Here is a 21,431-nt window from a genome sequence, read left to right on the forward strand (position 1 = left end):
CCACTTGTCCGATTGGAACATAATCTCTTTTACTAAATTATATTTTTCTACTTAACTCCTCCATAAATCTTGTATCTCTCACTAAGAATTTCCATCTTGTAGAATTCTCCTTTGCCAATTTTCTTGCTTTTAGACTCCGAAAGACTTTTGTTTGTTCAATTTGCCCACTTGGATCTCCTACCAACAATAACGCTATGAAATTAATTAGGTACTCTTTAAATAATCCTACAACCAAACAAATAACACCTTTTCTTTTATGTACCACCCCCCACTCACACACCTCTCCACCACCTCACCTCGCCACCTTTTAAGTCCAAACTTCATGAGCCTATCCTAATTTGACTTTCTTAATTAGATATTCCAAAAGAATTCTTCATATCATCACATATACTTTTCCTACTCCATCAAGTCGTAGTATTACCCAAATGATTATGACTTATGAATCCTTTCTAAAATTCTTCTTGAAATGTTGGGTTCTTAATACCTCAAAACCTTTAATAAATCTGTAGTCTCTTCTTTTTCTCATTCTTATCCATAAAACAACTTTTAACCTTATACTTAAGTATGTGGCCTATGAAGAAATTTATACTACCACCGATTGCACTATCCAACACAAAACATAACACTAGTCCTTGATCAATTCTTGTCTCGATAATTTGATTCTTTGGCATAAACATTTAAATATCTTCATTCCTAAATTGTCATAACTCTACATAGTTTCATCAATCTTAAGCATTGCTGAACTGAGGTATATATTTGTTCATTTCTAACATAATTTCCATGAGATTAACTAGTGCCAAGTGACCCCATAATTTACTCTATTTTATTTTTCTCCTTTTGTAGTGTCATACCTGATAATCCTCTTATTATAACTTCTAACGAGTCACTGACCTAGCATTAGAACATAACTGGTGAATTTAGCTAAACAAATATTTTAATGCACAACTATCATAAAACTTGTAATTGATAAGACGTACCTGACGATGACGAGGAATCTGTTCATGGGCCACAGGGACAATCTAGACTTACATAGTAAGTTAGTCTACAGAACCCAAAACATGGGCTCTGATACCAACTGTAACAACCTGACCCCCTAGAACTTAGGTTAGGTCGTTACTAAAATAAATACATACATAGGATTTGAAATGACGCTCAGTAATGTTGAAATAAATGCTAAATAGACAAGAGAAGTTCAAAAGCAATTTATTAAATGCAATTTTTAAAATAATAATAGGGTATTCATAATTCGTAAAGACTATTAAAATATAAAAGTAACAATCCTTCATAATAAGTTTCAAACAGTAAAACTAGAAATTAAGGGTAAAATAAGGATTCTAAATTTCATGATGCGGAAAGCGTAAAAATTAGTCCCAGTGGCTCAATCATGAATTCCGCTTCGCCATCGTCGGTGTATCTCTACCCTTACCTGAAACATCAACATAAGAAAGAATGAGTATGAAATACTCAGTAAATAACCCCACCACTAGGGTCAGGCTAGGCATCTATGTCCTTTAGATACCCACCTACGGCACATAAGCAAATGGAACAAACGAGAGACCGAGCTCTATCCTATTGTAGTTAAGTATGCCCACAAAACTGGTGAATCCCGAAGGAAACACAAAACTGGTGAATCCCGAAGGAACACAAACTGGTGAATCCCGAAGGAAACACAAACTGGTGAATCCCGAAGGAAACACAAACTGGTGAACTCTGAAGGAAGCACAAACTGGTGAATCCTGAAGGAAGCACAAACTGGTGAATCCCGAAGGAAACAAAAACTGGTGAGCATCTAACTAATCAATGAGGATATTTACACAGTCTTAACGTGCTAAGATTCAACATTGTACAGTTCTAAAACATACATAAAAATCTTTGATACTATGACTTCATCACATACACATATTTCTTAATAACATATTATACATCATCCATGTATAACTTACATCATAAATCCACAACATGCAAGTATGCCTCAACACCAGCAGATCATACATCGACATATGAAAACACATACTATCACATACTAATGATCAAGTACTTAGGTGTGTATGTAAACAAATCAGAATTCGTGCCAGAACATACTTTTATTCAGGTCATACTGTCAATCAACATGCTAACATTTACCATAACATACACTTATCATGCTAGCATACAACTAAAGCCTGGCCCGTGGGCAGTTCCAGTGGTAAGATTACTTACCTCAAATAAAGTCCAAAAGTTAAGTCAAGCGAACAAACTCCTTTCTAGCTTTCCACAACTTTTGAATGAGATCCTAGAACATGGACAGAAATCGATCTTAACCTTTAAGCCCAATTTTTAAACATTAAATCATTCCCAAATCACCAGCACAACTTACCCAAAAGCTTGTCGAAACCACATCCAAATCCTCTTGACACCACACTTTTGACTTCAAAGTTTCTCCAAAACTCAATTTTAAAGCCCAAAAAAAATATGTGTCAATAGATTGAAGCAGAACACCATTAGCCAATAAATCCAATTAAAATAGCACAAACTTACCCCAAATCCACAAGTTTCAACCCTTATTGTTGGCAGTACAAAAGACAAGAAATGACTGATCCGAAGCACCCTTGTGTGACTGTCGAACTCGAGATTCTGGGCGTCGACCTGCAACCCATGGAGAGCAATGCGGGTTGGCGAGCGATACCGTTGGGATTCGATGATCAGAGGCGCGGTTGAGCGTGAATCAAGTGGCGTTGACTGCTTCGTGGTCTAGACGTGTGAAGGAGCGGTGCAGCGGCGTTCAGATCTGGGCAGTGAAGGGAGGCGGCAGTCAGCGGGGGTTATAGGGGAGGGTTGCACAGCGAGATTGGCCGCGAGCGACGACTGAACGACCGGCGAAGCTTGGGCGAGCGAGGAGGAGATCGGCTGGGTCGGGAGGAAGAAGAGGAGAAAGAAATCGGGGAGGGGTGTGTCGTGCGAGGAAGAAGGAGGGAAAGGGTTGATTTAATATAATAATAATAATAAATAGTAATAAAATATAATAACTAAAAAGGAATTAACTCATGTCGTTAATTTTCACATTGAAAATTCAAAATTGAATATTTTCCGCCAACTTAAATTCCCGCATTTATACTTGAGAGTCTCATAAAATTTCCAAAAAGGCCCTCCGACTAAGCAATTATTGAATTACCAAAATATAACGTTACTGAAATTACATTATTATATAAAAATGTGCGGGGTGTTACATTCTTTCCTTCTCAAGGAACTTTCATCTTCGAAAGTTAAAAACACTCCGGGTAACAAAACACTCTGGGTGTTACATTCTTCCCTCCTCAAGGAACTTTTGCCCTCGAAAGTTCATTCTTGAAAAAGCTCTAGGTACTGGGCTTTCATCTCATCCTCTCGCTCCCAGGTGGCCTCCTTGAACTGGTGGTTCTGCCACAAGACTTTCACAAAATCAATTTCCCGGCGGCGCAATGTCTTAACTTCTTTGGCAAGGATCTCTATGGGCTTCTCCTCGTAGCTAAAGTTATCATTCAATCGCAAGGGCTCATAGTCGACTATGTGGGACGGATCTGTCACATACTTCCTTAGCATCGAAACATGGAATACATTATGAACTGAAGACAATGCTGGGGGCAAAGCCAAATGGTAAGCTACAGGGCCAACTCGTTTCAGGACCTCGAAAGGTCCAATGAATTTCGGACTCAACTTTCCTTTCCTGCCAAACCTCAGAACACCTTCATGGGTGCCACCTTTAAGAACACTTTCACCCCAGTCTCAAATTCCAAGTCCTTACATCTTACATCGGCATAGCTTATCTGTCTGCTCTGAGATGGTTGCATACGAGCCTTGATCTTCTGTAAAGCCTCATTCGTGGTCTGCACCAATTCAGGTCCTAACAACTTCCTCTCACCAACCTCACCCTGGCATACTGGAGACTTGCAACTCTTTCTATATAGGGCCTCAAATGGCAATGTGCCAGTGGAAGGTTGATAGCTATTATTATATGCGAATTCCATTAAATGCAGGTGAGAGTCCCAACTCCCTAAAAACTCTAATGCACAAGGGCATAACATATCTTCCAATATCTGGTTCAGACGTTCTATTTGGGCATCAGTCTATGGGTGAAAAAAATTGTACCAAAATCTAATCAAGTATCCAATACTAACTGAAGACTCTTCAAAAAAACTAGATGCAAAACGAAGGTCATCGTTTGACATAGCTAAAACTAGTACCAAAAGAGGTGTAATAACCCCTTCCATAAATAACTATGAAACTTAAGATGTTGAAAATCAGCAACACTTCTACACGTCCGAGCTGAGAACTGTGAAAACGGTCATGAAGTTAAGAAAATCTTATCCACTAAAAACATACATTTGAACTTACCATTTTGTCACTGGGAAAACTTCATATGTGCAGTGAAGAAACTGGTCATACTATATAATGCGTCATCTGAAGATACGTACCAGAATAAATCTAGTCAACTGAAAACTGCTTCTACTCTAGAAATGCCAACTATGATGTCTTTCCTAGGGTTTACATGTCTGAGAATAACTCTGTCTAGTTAAGTCTCACATTCATGAGAAACTCATCATGAGGCTCTATGCTGTCATGAGCTATAAAACTTGCTTGAGCCATCCTCATATTATTCTTTAGGCTTGAAACAATCACATATCATTACTTAGACCCCGCTGCGAACGAGTCCGGAATTTCCCCCGAAAATGAGGTTTTGAAGTCCCTGGATGCTAAAACACAATTCAATTGATAACACATTTTCATCAACCTTTCTAATGCGTTGAACGCATGCGACTGCAATATTATGAAATCGATGCTTAATGGACACAAATTAACATATTTCATCAACGCAATCCAACATTGTTTAAGAACTTAGCAATATGATAACGTACATTTCTGCCTGCTATCAGTAGGCTTCCAGGTAGAGGTGTTCCATTGCCATCACCTTAAATACCCCAGCCTAGACAGAACCCGCCTTAGACAAAAGGTCTCTTATAGATAGATTTGCTACACTTTAACCTTTAACTAATTATTTTAGTTCTAATTTCATTTTATAACCATTATAAAATAAACAACTAAAATACACATGCCACATAACGAAATATTTATAACGCTTATAAATATTACGCTAAATAAATAATGCATACATAAATATAACCTTTATATTATATGATGCATGAGCATGCACTTATGTAATTTAAATCATGCATCACTAAATCATAACACTTATAATAAAGAGAATATGCATGACTAATGCATAACCTAAGGTGGGATTTATTTATATGTGCATACCATATGACATAAAAAAACATACATCGCATGTATAAACCCATGGATTAATGGACCGGGATGAACCAACTCAAAACCAGAATGAAAGAAAACTATCTATTACATTATTCCACCGAGCAAATCGGTTCACAAGCAAATCGAGTCTTGAATCGTCGGGCTAAGTTCCCATTGTTTAGTAAATGCCTCTAGGTAAATGATCGTGTAGCGCACACTAAACGATAGTGCGAAAGCTAAACGATCGTATAGACAACAATGAGGCCGCGAAGCCTGATCGTCTAGACGATCACTTAGCACGCGAAATAATTTACCACACATTTTTTCCGCAATCGTATAGTCAGTAACTAAGAAATTAGGCTTGCTGAGCTATACGATCGTCTAGTGTGCGCGTCTTAAACGACAGTCGAGCATCCGATACTCAGCGATCGTTTACCTTATCATCTACAGGACACAATCAACGTTTGATCGTCTTCTTCCTCGAAGAACAACAACCCTTACTCCGAAGTTCATCACGAACGACTCAAGTCTTAAACTAAATTTGAAATTATAGACTCGATAGCAATTAATTGTGCCCAAAAACGCAGAAGCCTTTACAATTATTTGGAGAATTCAACAAACCAAGGCTACATCCCAGAAAACTCCATTAATCCACACATCCACAAAAAAATTAACAATTAAAACAGAGAGTAGACATGTTGCACCCACCGAGAATGTAAATGCAATTATTTTGCGGCAATGAATTGGAATATCAGAAACCTAGCTCTGATACCAATTGAAGGAACTCTTATTCAAGAGTGCCTACGAGCAGAAGCGGATCTTTCCAATTCATTGTAACAGAATTTCCACATATACATTCAAACGTACTAATATGCATTCATAATGCTAAATTATTGACATGCTCAAAGAAACAATAAATAAGAGATCGAGTGATCATACCAGTTGAAGACTTATTCTTCATAGCAAATCTCGCTTTCACTAAAACAGTAAGCTATCGTTCAGAAAATCCCAATCGTCTACCTCGAACAGTTTCCACACGAACAAAAGGAAATGGGGACGACCACCACTCAAAGCCCTCAGTATTCTCTTAATGAGAATCCAAAGGGTGGGCTTTGTTCGGATTTGGTAGAGGGGAGGAGGAAGGGAGATCGTATACAACGATCAAGCAAGTGGGAGAAAGGTTCGTCTATCGTATAGAAAAAATGCTTAATCATTTAGGTGAAGTATACGATCGTGTAGGAAAAGGTAAGCGATTGTCTAAACGATCGTGTTGGAAAAGCTAAGTAGTTGTCTATACGATTGTTTAGTAAATATCAGGCGCTAAAAAACCACTTAGGAAAAGGTAAAAGATCATTTAGTAAATATTGGGTGCTAAACGATCGCTTAGAAAAAGGTAATGATCGTCTAGTAAATAGTACGCACAGGTGTAAACGTTAAGCGACCGCTCAACACTATCGTATAGGTAAGCGATCGTTCAAGCACTATCGTATAGGCACAGGTTTTATTAAGCGATGACACACTTCAACACTATGTCTACGCATCCAATGCTTAACACACCGTGAGCTATTTAAACGTCTCAAAGCGATTCTTCAACTTACTCATCCGTTATGAAAATAGAAGAGACGCCGACCTATTATCCCTCAATCGTTCAATTAATAGACAATGAATATAATCACATCATATTCATAACCTATGGATTAATATCATATATTAATCATAGTATTTTTCCTCCACTAGATATAAATCATATTTATATCCAATTTCCTCCAAATTAATGTATCTCATATATAAAGTTAATTATATCATATATAATTAACGAGTTCAATTATATCATATATAATCGAACTCCCTCTTGTCAATTTGAACATTTCAAACTGACCCAAAAACTTATTCTCAACTTGTATCCAAGCTACCAAGGGGACCTTATGGACCTATGGTTTGAAGCTCCAACAGTACGTGAATAACTGACTAAACTCTTTAGCCATGATATCCACCATCCGTTAACTGCCAGACATTCCACTAAAGACCGATAGTTGAACTCTTTTTTCCATAGATATATTTCTATGTCCATTGGATATAACAATCATCAGTACGATGACCCTTCACAGATGCTCATAAGTACTGTTGGCCAATTTACCATTTTGCCTCTGTAGTTACATCTTACTCTTTAAGTACCATTGATCCCTCTAATGAACAATACAACATAGTCCTACTATGTGTGAACATCTCTTGAGCCATGAGAAGGTGTGTGACGCCACATCGTTCAAGCCTCGGGATCAGCCCTGAAGAGAGTAATCTATCTACTTACCAATTCTTCAGGGAAGAAGTGAACTTCATCTTGTGAAGCTAAGTTCCCAGCTCCCAAATCAGAAAAATTCTCAAAGTGGTAGGTTTGAGTCGGTGCTTTGGCCTCTCGCACCCATGCAAATCAAAGGACCGCCCTCAATGGCAAGAGTTCTGAACTCACTCAGGATTGAGGTCATGTTACCTATGGTCATCCTAGTGAAGTGAAGTCTCTATCATGAATGGAGTTATATGACGAGACGTTAACACTTCGAGGTCAGGTCTTATACAAACTCTTTGTGTAGGACGCCCTCTCTCGCATGTCCCCTACACGAATGATTAGGATCAGATCATCTGTGACAAGTCACAACATTTGTAACTATTCCACAAAGCGGGCTACGTCCGTAGTGTTACCAAGATAAGGTTTTATACAGTAAATGAAATAGTTAGTCTTATACAGTAAACAACGTTATAAAGTAAGAGTGACTTATTTCTTGGTCCGATCTTATGCAAACTCATTGCATAGGATGCCCCTACTTCTTATGTCAATACATGAACGAATCTGGATCACTTCGTTTGTAGTATCTTTACAACAACTTGTAACAGCTACAGAGTAGGCCGCATCCAATAGTGTTACCCGAATATAGTACCCAACCTTAATCATATACTATAGATCGTTTTGACTATTTAATCGAACTTGATCCATCTTTATGTCTCTATATAAAGTTCAAGTATTCATATAATAGCCATGGATCTTAGTTAATTGGATTTAGAATTTTATGAATGCAATTAATAGATTCAATACCTTTATTTAGGAAATGTTAAACAACATCTTCATTGATAATATAATATGTTTAATTTTACAAACTGCGAGTTTTAGGATATAAAACCCAACAATTGAGATGTACGATCTGATATAATCACTAAATTGGGAACGTCTCCTATCGAAGCCTTCAAATGAGTCATGAACCAAGTCCATGATGCATCGTTCTCACCATCTATAATACCGAAGGCGATACGATATATGTTGTTATTTTCATCGATACACGTTGCTATTAACAACATACATTTGTATTTCTTGTGCAAATGGGTCCCATCAACAACGATTACTGGGCGGATGCAGTTTAGAAAATCCCTGATACACAGACCAAGTGCCATAAAGACGTACTTAAAGTATTGTCCATCCTCTATTTCAACATCAAATATCGTACCTGGATTTGCAAGTTTAAGTGCCTCGCCACATGCCCTAACAATAGCATATGATTCTTTTGGCGACCTCGTGCATACACCAATCCGTACTCTCTAGCGTGATAAGCCCACCTGTAACTTATGTTCATTCCATAATCTTGTCGGGTGTCCTCAATTATATCCCTTGGGCGGTAGGTTCGACCAACTTGTTCATATTTAGACTTGATTAAGTGTCCAATAACCCAACTTTTTGCTTGCCGATGATTACTAGTTCTCATTTCAAGAGAATATATATGGTCACTTGGATATTTTGTCACTTTGAAAGAATAACTTTCTTTCATTTTTTTTGCATGGACCCTCCATTTGCATTCCTCCACCAAACACCGGATAGTTAGCAAGCTCTTTGTTGACTTTTTTACATTGTAGTCAAAAGTTTTTTCTTATTGCAAGCATCGATAATTTAACTGAAAAATCATATTTCAAAAAGAAAATTTGACCGACCTTTATATCCTTGTCATTCAAACAGTCATAAGGTATTGTGATGAAGTCGTCATACGATGGGCCCTCTGATGGTGTGGGTATATCAACAAATGGTTCGGTTGGCATGGTGGAATGCATTAGAACCGAAGGCATCACAACTGGTGGAACGGGAGCAGGTGGGGTTGGAATATGGATGTTAGGTGTTGGAGAAGTTTGTAGTCCTGAAGATTGTCCATATCCATGTTCAGTATCGAATTGTGAAGTACATTTGGATTCACTGTTCTGACCAAACCAAGCTTCACTTTTGTCATCCCCCAAGTTATATGGCTCAATATGATCATCAAGTGAAGACATGGTATGAATATTGAATGTCAGAATGGTTGCAAACCCACAATTTTGACTGGTTGAAATGGATTGATCGGTTGGATTACAATGCTGATACATATTGTCCGTGTGTACTCCATGACTTTCGCAAGGTGTAACTGATACAAATAACGGCATCCGGAATGCATCAATACCTTCTAAAAAGAAGCTAAGATCTTCATCGTCGACTATGTCAATTGGGGGAGCCGGGACCAATAGTTGTAGCAACATTTGATGTGTATATCAAACATATCCGGATTGATATTCAGTTGTTGGTGCATCATACTCACTAATCCACTAACTATTATATCATTTCTGACTTTCAGACCTTTCATATGATCACCAAAATAATTTCTTCTGGACTCATCCCAATCCCCACCAAATCGTACAAAGATGCGAAGTAGTGTCATTGATCTACAATGGGATAAACAAATCATTGATAAGTGAACGATCTTTTATACATTACTATGCAATCGTTTATAAATGTTTACACATTACTATGCGATCATTTACTATGTGATCGTGTATAAATTACTAAGCGATTGTGTATAAATTACTACATGATCGTTTATAATTTACTAAACAATCATGTATAAATTACAACGCGATCGCTTATAATTTACTATACGATTGTTTACGATCGCATAGTAAACGATTGTATAGTGTAATGTATAAACGATTGCATAGTAATGTATAAACGATCACATAGTAATTTATACACGATCTCATAGTAAATGATAGCATAGTAATATGTAAACATTTATTGTAATTTAATGCTGAATGACACTTATTATGAATGCGATCTGGGACAAGAAATCGTACATTGAATGTAGGGTTGAAGAAATTGTTGAAGGAAGAAGAAATGTGGACTAAATTTGACGATGAAATGATCAACGAAGATGTTGGGCTGAAACTCTGAGAGAAAGTTACGAGAGAACAATGAGAGAATTTCGTGGGGAGTTAGACAGAAAGTGAATACTGATAGTGACGTTTCATTCTCTTCAATGTTATTAGAAGAATATTAGTTGGGAATAAATATTTTGGTGGAATGTTGGTGCTGTATTGAATGCACATTGAATGAAGGGCTGAAGAAATCGTTGAAGGAAGAAGAAATATGGTGCAATCTGAAGGGTTTTTAAAAACTGGAGGTAATTTTGGAATTTCACATGGGCAAAAGGTCAATGATAGAAAAGTTTTTAGGAAGAGATCATCCATACAAAAATTTTTGGATTTTGGGTCATTTTGTGAAATTTTCCATTCTATTTACCATTTATACGACTGTAAAATATATTTTCTACTTTTTCGAAAGGTGTTAAAATTTTCAGTCGAATATAGAAACCAAACCATCAAATCTCATAAATATTTTAGATTATCGGTGCAGTTATTAGTGAACTTTCCCTCCCTTTTCTATTTGATTTCACCCCATTCCCATCCGATTCGGTGGGCTTCTCTGCTTCCATGAACTTCAATTGAACTGAACCGTTCCCCACTTCGAAGGATTTGGGATCTTAAGCTAAAAATCGAGCATTAACGGCGTCTTGGTATTCCGACAAGGATGTCAAAGAACAGCTTTTGGAAGCTAGCAATAAGATTGTCGACCCCCCTACTTGAGTGAAGAACTTTTTCCTCTTCTCGATGTAAGCCATTCCGTTTTTCTTCTCTTTGTTTTTCAGCTGGTTGTTTTTTGTTTTTGTTTTTCAATATCGGATTTTTTCGAGGGATTGTGAATTTTCCATGCTGTCTTTGAATTTTATTTTGCTATACCTTATTATAACGCTGATATTTTAATGTATCTGAAGCTTTAGATTTCAAGTAGGAAGACTTAAATTAGAAGATAATTTGGTTTATATTTATTCAAGTTTACTGGAATGATACTGTTGGGTAGGGTGATTTATGTCTGAAAACCATTAAGGGGGGAATTGCTTAAGATTATGTGAATGTTCTGAGAATTTGTAAGGAGGGGATTACTCCCAGGAATGTGGATGATGGGTCCTAATGTAATGAGGGTTCATGTTTTTAAGACTAGTCAGGCAGTTCAGTATTTCTTAAGATTTCTAACTACGACTTTTAAATTTGTCTTTCACGTTGAAATTAATTTGATTACCGAAATTTTTTCGGTAAAAGAAACAATTTATTGATAAGTATAAGGGGAGAACCCTAAGCAAAGATATTACAATAGAGATCATCAATTACTGACTAAAAAAGATAAACTGAAGTGATTGAAAGGGTACTTTAATTTACACAAAGAAAAAGCAATAGACAAAACGAGTTCTAAAAACCGAGCACTAGAAGAACATGTATCATTAAAAAGTATTCTGTTCCTTTCACCCCATAAGCACCAAAGGAACGCACGAATGAAGGCCAATCAAATCACTTGCTTAGTACCACCAAAAGGATGACCCACTGATATAGAGGCCAAAGCATCACAAATGTTATTAGGACAAGTGAAAGACCAACCAAAAGTTGGCAAGATAAGATCCTAAATATTAGTATCAAAAGAACAGTGGAAAAAAAGATGAACCGGCGACTCAGCATGCTTATGACACATATGACACCAAGAGGGAGAAAGAGACATATGAGATATGCGTCGCTGCAAACGATCAGTAGTATTGATGGCACCCCAGTCAAGCTCCCAAAAAAAGATTTTTAATCTGTTTGGGATATCTATCATTCCAAATCACTGAATAAAGGTCAGTCAAAATCGAATCCATATCACCCACCAAATCAGTCATAAGAGATTTAACAGTAAAGCCTATAGAAGGATCAAGAGGCCACAACCAAGCATCAAGGGAGGAACATAAGCGGACATATGCCAGATGAAGGGATAATAAAGCCCATTCAACAATCTCCAACTCAGTAAGATTGTGACGCAAATTCAAATTCCAAACAGATGTAGAAGAGATCCAAGCATTAGCAATAGTAAACTTAGGTTGTTGCACAAGACGAAAGGGCCTTGGATAAGTGTTGGCAAGGACACCATAACTTAGCCAAGAGTCATGCCAGAGTAGAAGAACCATCACCTGTAGGGCGTCTAATTCGATTGGCAATCAGATTGGTAAATTTATAAATATACCTCTAAGGAGCTTTGGAAGAAGCACCTGAAATAGGTGAGGATCAAATTGAATCAGAGGAATAATACTTAGCAACAATGAGCTTCCTCCCAATAAGCATCATGCTCAGATAAGAATTACCATGTCCATTTGGCAAGAAGAGTATAGTTTCAATGTTCAATGCCAAGACCACCCCATAATTGAGGGCGCTGAGAAACCACTCAATTCACATTATGTAAGCCACCATCACCACGAGAACCTTCACAAAAGAAATCTTTAACCAGCTTATCAAGGCAACCAATAACAGAAGAGGGGGCCTGAAACAAAGACAAATAATAAGTTGGAAGGCTAGAGAGAGCAATATTTTCAAAGTGCAAGTCGTACCTCAAGACGAAAAGTCCCATGATTGCCTCCAGGTGAGAGATGACAAAAAGGCGTCGCTTGAGTGATGAGAGGGGCAATAAATAAATAATATAATATAAATATATTTACAGATGGCATGAATTTTTATATATAGTCACATAGACCGTCAAGGCCTTGCAAGATTAATACTAAATGGTAAAAAAGTCGAAATATCACACCTCGCCTCAATAAATATGAAAAAGAAATCTCACCAGAAAATGAAATCAGAATCATCTAAGTGGTTTCAAAGAAAAAAGAAATAGAAAACAATAAAAAAAGAAATTATAATCTGCCCTCCACTAACTGAAAGAAATTAAAATATAAAAATATTAATGTTTCAAATTTATTATACAAAAGATTAAATAATAATATTACTATTATTTACATTTTAATGATTTAAATTGAAGATTCAATTAAAGAACCTCTGAAAAATGATTTATAAAAGAAACATTTCATTGAAAACCCAACTCATGGAAGAACCAACAACTCAGCAAGAAGTCGAAGAAGAAAGAAGCTGAAGAAGAAAGACTGAAACAAATCAACCGAATATGCAGTCAAATGAATAAGAAGACAAGTCTACTGAAGAAAAAAAAAACAGAAGCTCCTGATCATGTCAGAAGAAGAAGAACATGAGAAGACGAAGAATTGAAAAAGAAAGCAAGGAAGAACAAAAGTTGTAGAATTTGGAGTCGAACGAAGAAGATGAAGAATTCAATTGAAAATGCATGCAAAACCGTCGACTGTTTAGGATATGATTGAAAATCAAATTGATATCAGGCATGGCATTTCATTGGCCCTTTCATGAGTTTAGGGGTTAGATTTCGTCTCTCTTGAGTATTTTTCTTTTCAACGGAAAAAAAAGAAAAAAAAATTAAAGAAGTTGTATATTTATTGGGCGTGCGCCGTATTAGTTGATCCTCATTAAAGGCACCTTTATCTTCTAGTTCATCTAAATTGATTAACTTCAAGACAAGAGAGGGAAGATTATTAACAGCATTGCACTGAGCATTATTCCAATCACGAATAATAATTTTCAAATCCTGAAGCTTCAACATAAAACCATGGCCCAACCAGTCATCAATAGGATGGAAATTCCACCAATTCTCCACCAAGGAACGGAAAGAAGGCACATATAGCCAAGAGTTCTAATTTAAAGGGACAAGGGCCCAATCAATATTGCCAGAAGATAAGACTGATGGGAAATGACCAAATGTGATGCGATCCAATCGCTTGAGTGTAACTATTCCAAATTTACAAAGACAATTCTCAGTAAGCAAAAACCAATCAAGAAGAGATAGATTTTGTATAAGACCAGAGCTTGACCATGTAAAGCAACCATTCGACAAAGGAATATCTCGTAATTTATAATCAGATATCCATTGATTCAAGGCATGCATACGAGAGGAATTTGTTCTATCAATTGATTTTTCCCAAGACCATCTAGTGACATTGAAGTCACCACCAATAACTCAGTTGTCACTTCCCAAACTAGCTAAATCCAAGTTCTTGCAAAAAATTAGCTCGAAAAGCATGAAGGGCCATAAATTGTTGAAAGCCAAAAAGAAAAACCATCAGTTAATGATACATGAATTGAAATGGAAAAGTGACCCTGTATAACCTCGAGGATTGAGAAATCAGGCTCACTCCATAAAATAAGAATACCCCTTGGCGTATCAATAGCATCCAAAGCAGTCCAGCCAATAAAGGAAGAGCTCCATATGGGTTTAATCAATGAGGAAACAACAAATGATGAATTTGTTTCTTGTAGGAGGACAATACCAGGGTTATGTTGCTGAATAAGCTTCTTAACCAAAGCACGCTACCACCAAGAATTAAGACCGCAGACATTCCAGGTGAGGAATTTCATGGATCATCAAATGATCCCTTCTTAATACCCAAGGTGGCAGATTTATGATAGTGAATTGAAGAAAAAAGGCCTTGTGATTCCCTTTGAAGCTTTGTTTTTTGCTAGTAGTATTGGTCTTTTTTTTTTTGGGATTAGGAGGAAGGATAGAAGGAATAGCCATAACACATAAACCATGTAAGGACAATAAAGAAGCCATTCATGGGAGGGTGGAGAAGATGGTGGCGGTTGATTAATTGGGTAAAGGACATTTAGAGTCGAAACCATGGCTAATCGGGGAAGTAGATGGGGAATTTTGAATGGGGCTCAAGTCTTGTAGAAGAGGGGGAAGAGAGTGAATTGGCAAATGGTTGGCATCATTTAGTCGATCGCCAAATATGGCCTTATCAAGGGGTTGAGCAATGAATTCATCTTCCTTGGTGGGACTGGAAAGATAACTCTTTGTATCAGAACTGATAAAAGGAAGGTCTGGTTTGTTGGTTGAGGTGGAGTTTAGAGAACCAGTGTGTAAAGTGGTAGGGCCCTCACAGAAAGTGACTGCGGATAGAGAAGATTGTGAAAAAGAGGGTGAGGCCAAGTTGGAAGGGTTGGTATGCTGGTTTTGGAAACTAAAAGATGAGGTTGACTTAGGTGAGGTAATGTGGCTAGGACTTGCGGCTGAAGTGGGGGGAGGTAAAAGTTCAGATGGTGGGCCCACAGATTGGTCATTTAAGGAGAGGGAGGGAGGAAGATTTATATTCTCCAGAAGCTATTGACTTGCCTTTTTCATTTAGTCGAGACTCAATTAGATCCACTTTTTCAACAACCCCTTTAATGCTATTTCCTTGTGGAGAGAGAGAGAAATGCTGCTGTCCCTGAAATTCGGCATCGACAGGTTGAATTCTCACCAGAGTGCAGCCAACTCTTTGGGTAGACGAGTTTCATATGGAATAGATCCTTGCTTGTTTTCCTTGATCTTCAAGTGAGCAAAAGAAAGAACCAAACCACGTTCAGTTTGATTTTAAGGTCGTACAAATCCGCCACATGTATCACTAATGTACCTAATGATGGCTTTGGTCTAGTGAGTAATTGGGAGATGAAACACATCAATCCAGCCTCCACATGATGCAACCATTTGTTGTTGGAAAGATGAGGGTATGTGTGGGGAGATAAATTTAAGTTTCAGAGGATCGATGGTAGTCCAATCCAAGTTGGCACATAGTTTTTGAGAAATATCTGCGCTATAAACGTGCGACAGAGCTTTTTCATCAGAGATGGGATTGATAGTACAGCGAGATCAAGATGATAGATAAGATTGGAGAGAGTCTCAGATAACCAACCATGAATCAGTAATTGCAAACCGTTGAATAACCACCATAGCTTGCTGATCGAACTGCGGTAGCAAAGGGGCTGGAGAGAGACATAAACCACTAGAATTTGATGGGGAAATGTCATTATTGGTCATGGAGAGGGGGATGTTTCTTATTTGAACATCTGCTTTATAAGTTTGCATGGTAGTATTGATTGTTGTCTTGATCATTGATTTAGGCTTCCTAGGATAATCCGAAACCAAGGAAAAGAAAGAAAACCATCCTCTTTTGTCTTCCATAGCAGGGACAAGGATTATGGAGCAGCGGCCAGATTGCTCTAATAGGGTAAGCTTGGCAAAAAATCTATATTCGTTGCTGTGTTTTTCAAGCCAAAGAGTATCACTATCATCAATAAACTTTCTAAAGTATTTGTGGTTGCAGGGATCCTTGAACAAAGATTGGACAAAAGGAGGCTAACCATTCAAGTGATTTCCACGAGATAAAGACAGAGTGGATGTTGGATTGGCTTTGTTCCAAGAGCTTGAAGTGTTTTCCGTTAACCGGAACTATTAGTGTTAGAAAGAAAATTTTCTGGTCAATATGTATCTTCCGAATGATGGAGGAAGAAGGGGAAATCGGTGGAGGCTGGGGCATGATGGTCGGGGCTAGAAAAAGAAAGTTCTATGATGTGGAGGGAAGAGGAGAGAGGAGAGAGGAGAAAGGAGAGAGCATTTTCTAAGCAACACTCTTTGATTACTGAAATTTTATTCAGTAATGGGGTACCTCTCCTCTCCTTCAAAGACATTGAGCATGAAATCTTGGAGTTTTATATGGCTTTGCTTCAGAAAACCCCTAGATGTCATGTCATTCCATCAAATATTAATTGGACACAAGTCTCGAATGCTCAGAATGCGATTCTTGTTGCACTTTTTGGAAGTGAGGAAATCCGATAGGGAATGAATTCCCCTGATTCAGCTCGTCTTCTAGCTTCTTCTTTGTGTCCTCTTTCAATTCTATTTAGGATATTAGTTTGAATTGGAGTGCTTTTATCTTCTCCATTTAATCCCGTTTTATCCTTTGTTGTATTTTCCTTTAATATTGTTTCTTGTAATTTTGAGCATTAGACTCTTTAAAGGTCTTGTTTTCTCTTTTTTTTTTTAAAAAAAAGCCGTTGATTCTTCAAACTGCACATTAAATGTCTAATGAGGTATTTTCCCACCTCATTGGTTTTTTTCCATCCTGCTAATGCAGTTATTAGCAGCTAAGTAGGCCTTCTGGGTCCTTGGTATTTATTTATTTATTTTTATCTATATGGATCTTTATTTTTGTGGTTATGATAGGTAGCCCTTTGCACGTTTCTTTAACTTCACAATAATCTGCCTGATTGCAGAAAATTGAGAGTTTGCTGGCAAAAGTTGAACAATCCCCTCCAAAATCAATGCAAACTGCGCTCACTCCATCACTGAAAGCCCTGGTTTCTGATCAGCTTCTAAAGCATTCGGATATTGATGTCAAAATTTCAGTTGCTGCATGTATTAGTGAAATAACTAGGATCACTGCACCTAATGCCCCTTACAGTGAGGAACAAATGAAGGTAATTAGAGATTTGGTCTTTGAGTGGATACAATCTCAATTTCCCAATTATTGAATTTACTTCTGAAGAGTTAATATATGCTGCTGTTCAGGAGGTATTTCATCTTATAGTATCATCCTTTGAAAATCTCTCTGACAAGTCAAGTCGATCATATGCAAAGAGGGCATCCATTCTTGAAACTGTTGCAAAGGTCAGATCGTGTGTGGTCATGCTGGATTTGGAATGTGATGCATTGATCATTGAGATGTTCCAACATTTCCTTAAGACAGTAAGGTATCATACTAGATTTTATTTTGGAATCAAATTCCTTTTAAATTTTACTTATAAGAGCACAGTTGTGATATACAACTGTGCTCTTAAATTTTACTTAACTTTTCCTTTTAAATTTTATTTTGGAATCAAATTCCTTTCAAATTCCTATTAATTTGTTTCTCCATGATATACTACTAGACTTCTGTACTTCATCAGAAAATTGATTTATACCAGAGAACATGGGCAACAAACTGCAAAGTATGGGCCATTATATTGGGTGTTTTGAGTGCATTTGAAGGATTAGCAAGAAAAACTCGATTAAAGATATAATGCGGTGAATTAGTTGACTGTATTGTAATAAGTTTGGATAACTATTGACTGTTCATTAGGTTTAATTTGTTGAATCCTTGTTAATTAGTGTCATGGGCTGGTAGTTGGGTTGGTTAGTAGGCAACCTTTGTAAATAAAGGAATATCCGTTATATTTTCAAGGCTTCTTATATGGAATAGAGTTTTCTTTGGTTGTTCCTGAGTGTAGATGCTGCGCTGCACTAGGTTCGGTATTTCAGTGAGAAGAGGAATGTCCGTAATCTTATATGCTTGCTGTGCCAATTCTTTCAATTAGTTGCTGATAATCTACAGTTAAGATGACAGCAGTAACAGCAATTCTTCCCTGGTGTTTGCAGAATAATAGTTGATATGATCTGATAATAATAATAGTAAGTAAAAAGATTCAGAGAAGCAAATTCTGATACTCAAAACATACCACCAAACAATCTTATTGTAATTTGTAATTTGTTATCTGATTTGATCTCATTTGTGTAACACTCCACTTTGGTTTTGTCTATAAAATTATAGGCCTTTCTACTCAATTTAGGTCTAGCATTTTCCTTCCATTAGTTTGCTTCTATTTTTTCCCAGTAGTTTTGTTGTATTTTTTTTTGTTCTTGTTCTGATTAGTTAGAACTTAGCAGGTTTTATGTTGCCAAGTTGGAAGTCTTAATTTTTTTAAACCAATATGTTTTTAAGTTTATTAACAGTGTTCTTCACCCAGAGATTATCACCCATAGAATATATTTTCATCAATGGAGACCATTATGTGGCTGTTTTAGAAGAAAGTGAAGATAGGGCTGTAGGGCTCCTCTCTCCTATCTTAGCAAGTGTGAAGGACAATGGGGTATGATAAAAATGAAGATCTGTAGGTCTTTTCTCTCCGTTATTTGCTGGGCAGACTAGTGATTAGAATCTTTTATAATATTACCAACCGTGTCAAACGTTTATCCCATGCAAATCTGCCATGGATACAATCTCTGAATCCCATGTTTAAAATTTATAGGATACATGATTTGCTATATTGAATTTTCTACGAGTTTCTGTATTACAGAGGTTGGGTCTTTTAAGCTTGAGATTCTGGTTGTTGAAATGCTATTCAACTCCCAAGGGTCAGCATATAAGATAAATTTAACCTTGACAGAAGTGATCTTTACGTGATGATGACATCTTCTCTTGAATATGAATTTTATGTAATGGTTTCTGCATTTTTCTCTGTTGATACTTCGTGCAGGTGGCTGAGAGCATGTCAGTTAGAATGTCTGAGGATGAGGTAATGCAACCATACAATGCTTCTTAATGCATATTCGTTCCAGATTTTATTTTAAGAAGGATTTCTTCTCTTGTTAGAACAGTCAGTTCTTTATAATATCATGCTCATAACGTATGCAAAACATAACATATTACGTTGGTATGCAAAATATAACACATTGAACTAATATTGAGTAAAATGATACTCTTTCCATCAGGTTGAAGAAAAGCCGACAGAAGAGGCCACACCTGAGAGAGTTGACGCAACCATTGAGAAACATCATAATTTAGTTAAGAGCAATGGAGTTACATCGGGGGGTGAGGATGGCTCGATCTCTACTTTGGAGAACAAGAAGGAAGAACATGGTGGTCAGCAGTGCAAAGAGGTGAAATCACCCAAAAGTCCTGAACCTGCTAATTTGGGCTATGAGAAGGCTAGCAATGTGAAGGAAAGAGCAGCAGAAACAGAAAGTGATACTACCAGTGATTTTGAGGCATTGATTTAAAAAGCTATTGAGGCTTACGCCTTGGGGCTCGCCTCGAGGCAAGGCTCTAAGTTTTAGTCTCGAGACTTATGCCTTTGTTGAACAATAAGAAGCTTACGCCTCTCATGGAAGAGGCTTGCGCCTTTTTGCAAATGCATAGAGGCTTATAATCTCTATGCCTCAGCTAACGATTAGAAAAATAATAGTGATTTGTCTAGTTCTTAAAAAATGTTAAGGTTTAAGTTATTTATGGAAGGCTTATTGAGCAGTTTTGTTGGACTATTCTCACCCATGTAGATCCAAGGATAATCCTGAATAAATAGGAGTTTATAGCTGACTCAGGATTAAGATCGAGTTATCCTAGGTTACTATATGAAATAGTCAGTTTTAACCGTAAATGGTCGTTATAAAGAAAAGTGACTATTTCATGATTCAGTCTATATGCAAACTCATTGCATAGGATGCCCCCACTCACATGTCTCTACATGAATGATCTATTTGTATTACCTATACAAAATGGGTCGCATCCAATAGTGTTACCAGGATGAGATACTCAATTTCATCCATATACTTATAGACCATTTAGGTTATATACTATTAACTTGATCTTGATTATGTCACCACATAAAGTTAAAGTATTCATACTATAGTCATGGATATGTTTATTGGATTTTCATAATAGAATGCAAAATCAACAACTTTATTGAATAGAATACTCAATAATATTTTTTGATAAATAGAATGTTTAACACAAAGTTTACAAACTGCGAATTTTAGGACATTTTCAACCTACTAAAAAAATATCAATTTTATAACTTATTAACTTCTTATACTGTAGGCTTAAGGAGTTCACAACTCCACTCCTTGCCTCAAGATGTGATACCTAAGATGTGATTATTGCATTAAGTTCTTCATGACTCTGTTTTTATTGCCATCAATGCATCGTAGTTAGTATGTTGTAATTCAACTTGTCTTTGTTTAAATATATACAAGAATTGCTGATGTTTATGTATTTTCCTGATTAGGAGTCAGGTCAATAATTCGTTTGTGTGTATTTGTGAAGCATTTTGTGAGGATGTAGAAATGCTTGTCCTGCTTCTTGTAGACTTATTGGCTGATTCGTCCAAAGTTCTTTGTTTTGAGTGTGTGAAACTTAAATGATATATAACCAAAAACCTATAAACGTGATGAAATAATGAATATTGGAACTTCTGCATTTTCTATACTGTAATACTATTCCTGGTTTTAAATATCGTTGCCTCTTTTTCGTTTATGATCTTAAAGCAACACATTGCTGATTAGCAAATGGCACTCATCTTTGTTGTGTTGAAAGCTTAAA

At 36.9% G+C, this 21,431-nt stretch overlaps 1 protein-coding gene and 1 long non-coding RNA gene across 4 annotated transcripts; one reads left to right on the forward strand and one right to left on the reverse strand.

Annotated features, from left to right (window-relative positions):
- The first annotated feature begins 10,943 nt into the window (after positions 1-10,943).
- Positions 10,944-20,390, forward strand: LOC120083890 (sister chromatid cohesion protein PDS5-like). 3 transcript variants are annotated; one of them, XM_039039799.1, is made up of 6 exons: positions 15,641-16,526; positions 16,608-17,117; positions 17,572-17,775; positions 17,867-18,043; positions 19,591-19,629; positions 19,826-20,390. In XM_039039799.1, exons 2-6 carry the CDS (start codon positions 16,956-16,958, stop codon positions 20,111-20,113), a joined length of 870 nt encoding a protein of 289 aa, XP_038895727.1. In that variant the 5' UTR covers positions 15,641-16,526; positions 16,608-16,955; the 3' UTR covers positions 20,114-20,390. The 3 variants fall into 3 exon arrangements, with proteins under 3 accessions (XP_038895728.1, XP_038895727.1, XP_038895726.1); XM_039039798.1 differs by having other exon boundaries at positions 16,623-17,117; XM_039039800.1 differs by lacking the exons at positions 15,641-16,526; positions 16,608-17,117 and adding an exon at positions 10,944-11,213.
- On the reverse strand, positions 11,636-15,585 carry LOC120083891. The gene is made up of 3 exons (XR_005483579.1): positions 13,011-15,585; positions 12,768-12,943; positions 11,636-12,674 (listed from the first exon to the last, which is right to left on the reverse strand). It is a non-coding gene; the product is annotated as an uncharacterized LOC120083891 (long non-coding RNA).
- Positions 20,391-21,431: the final 1,041 nt, after the last annotated feature.

This window comes from Benincasa hispida, chromosome 8 (assembly GCF_009727055.1).
Source record: "Benincasa hispida cultivar B227 chromosome 8, ASM972705v1, whole genome shotgun sequence".
NCBI classification, from domain to species: Eukaryota; Viridiplantae; Streptophyta; class Magnoliopsida; order Cucurbitales; family Cucurbitaceae; genus Benincasa; species Benincasa hispida.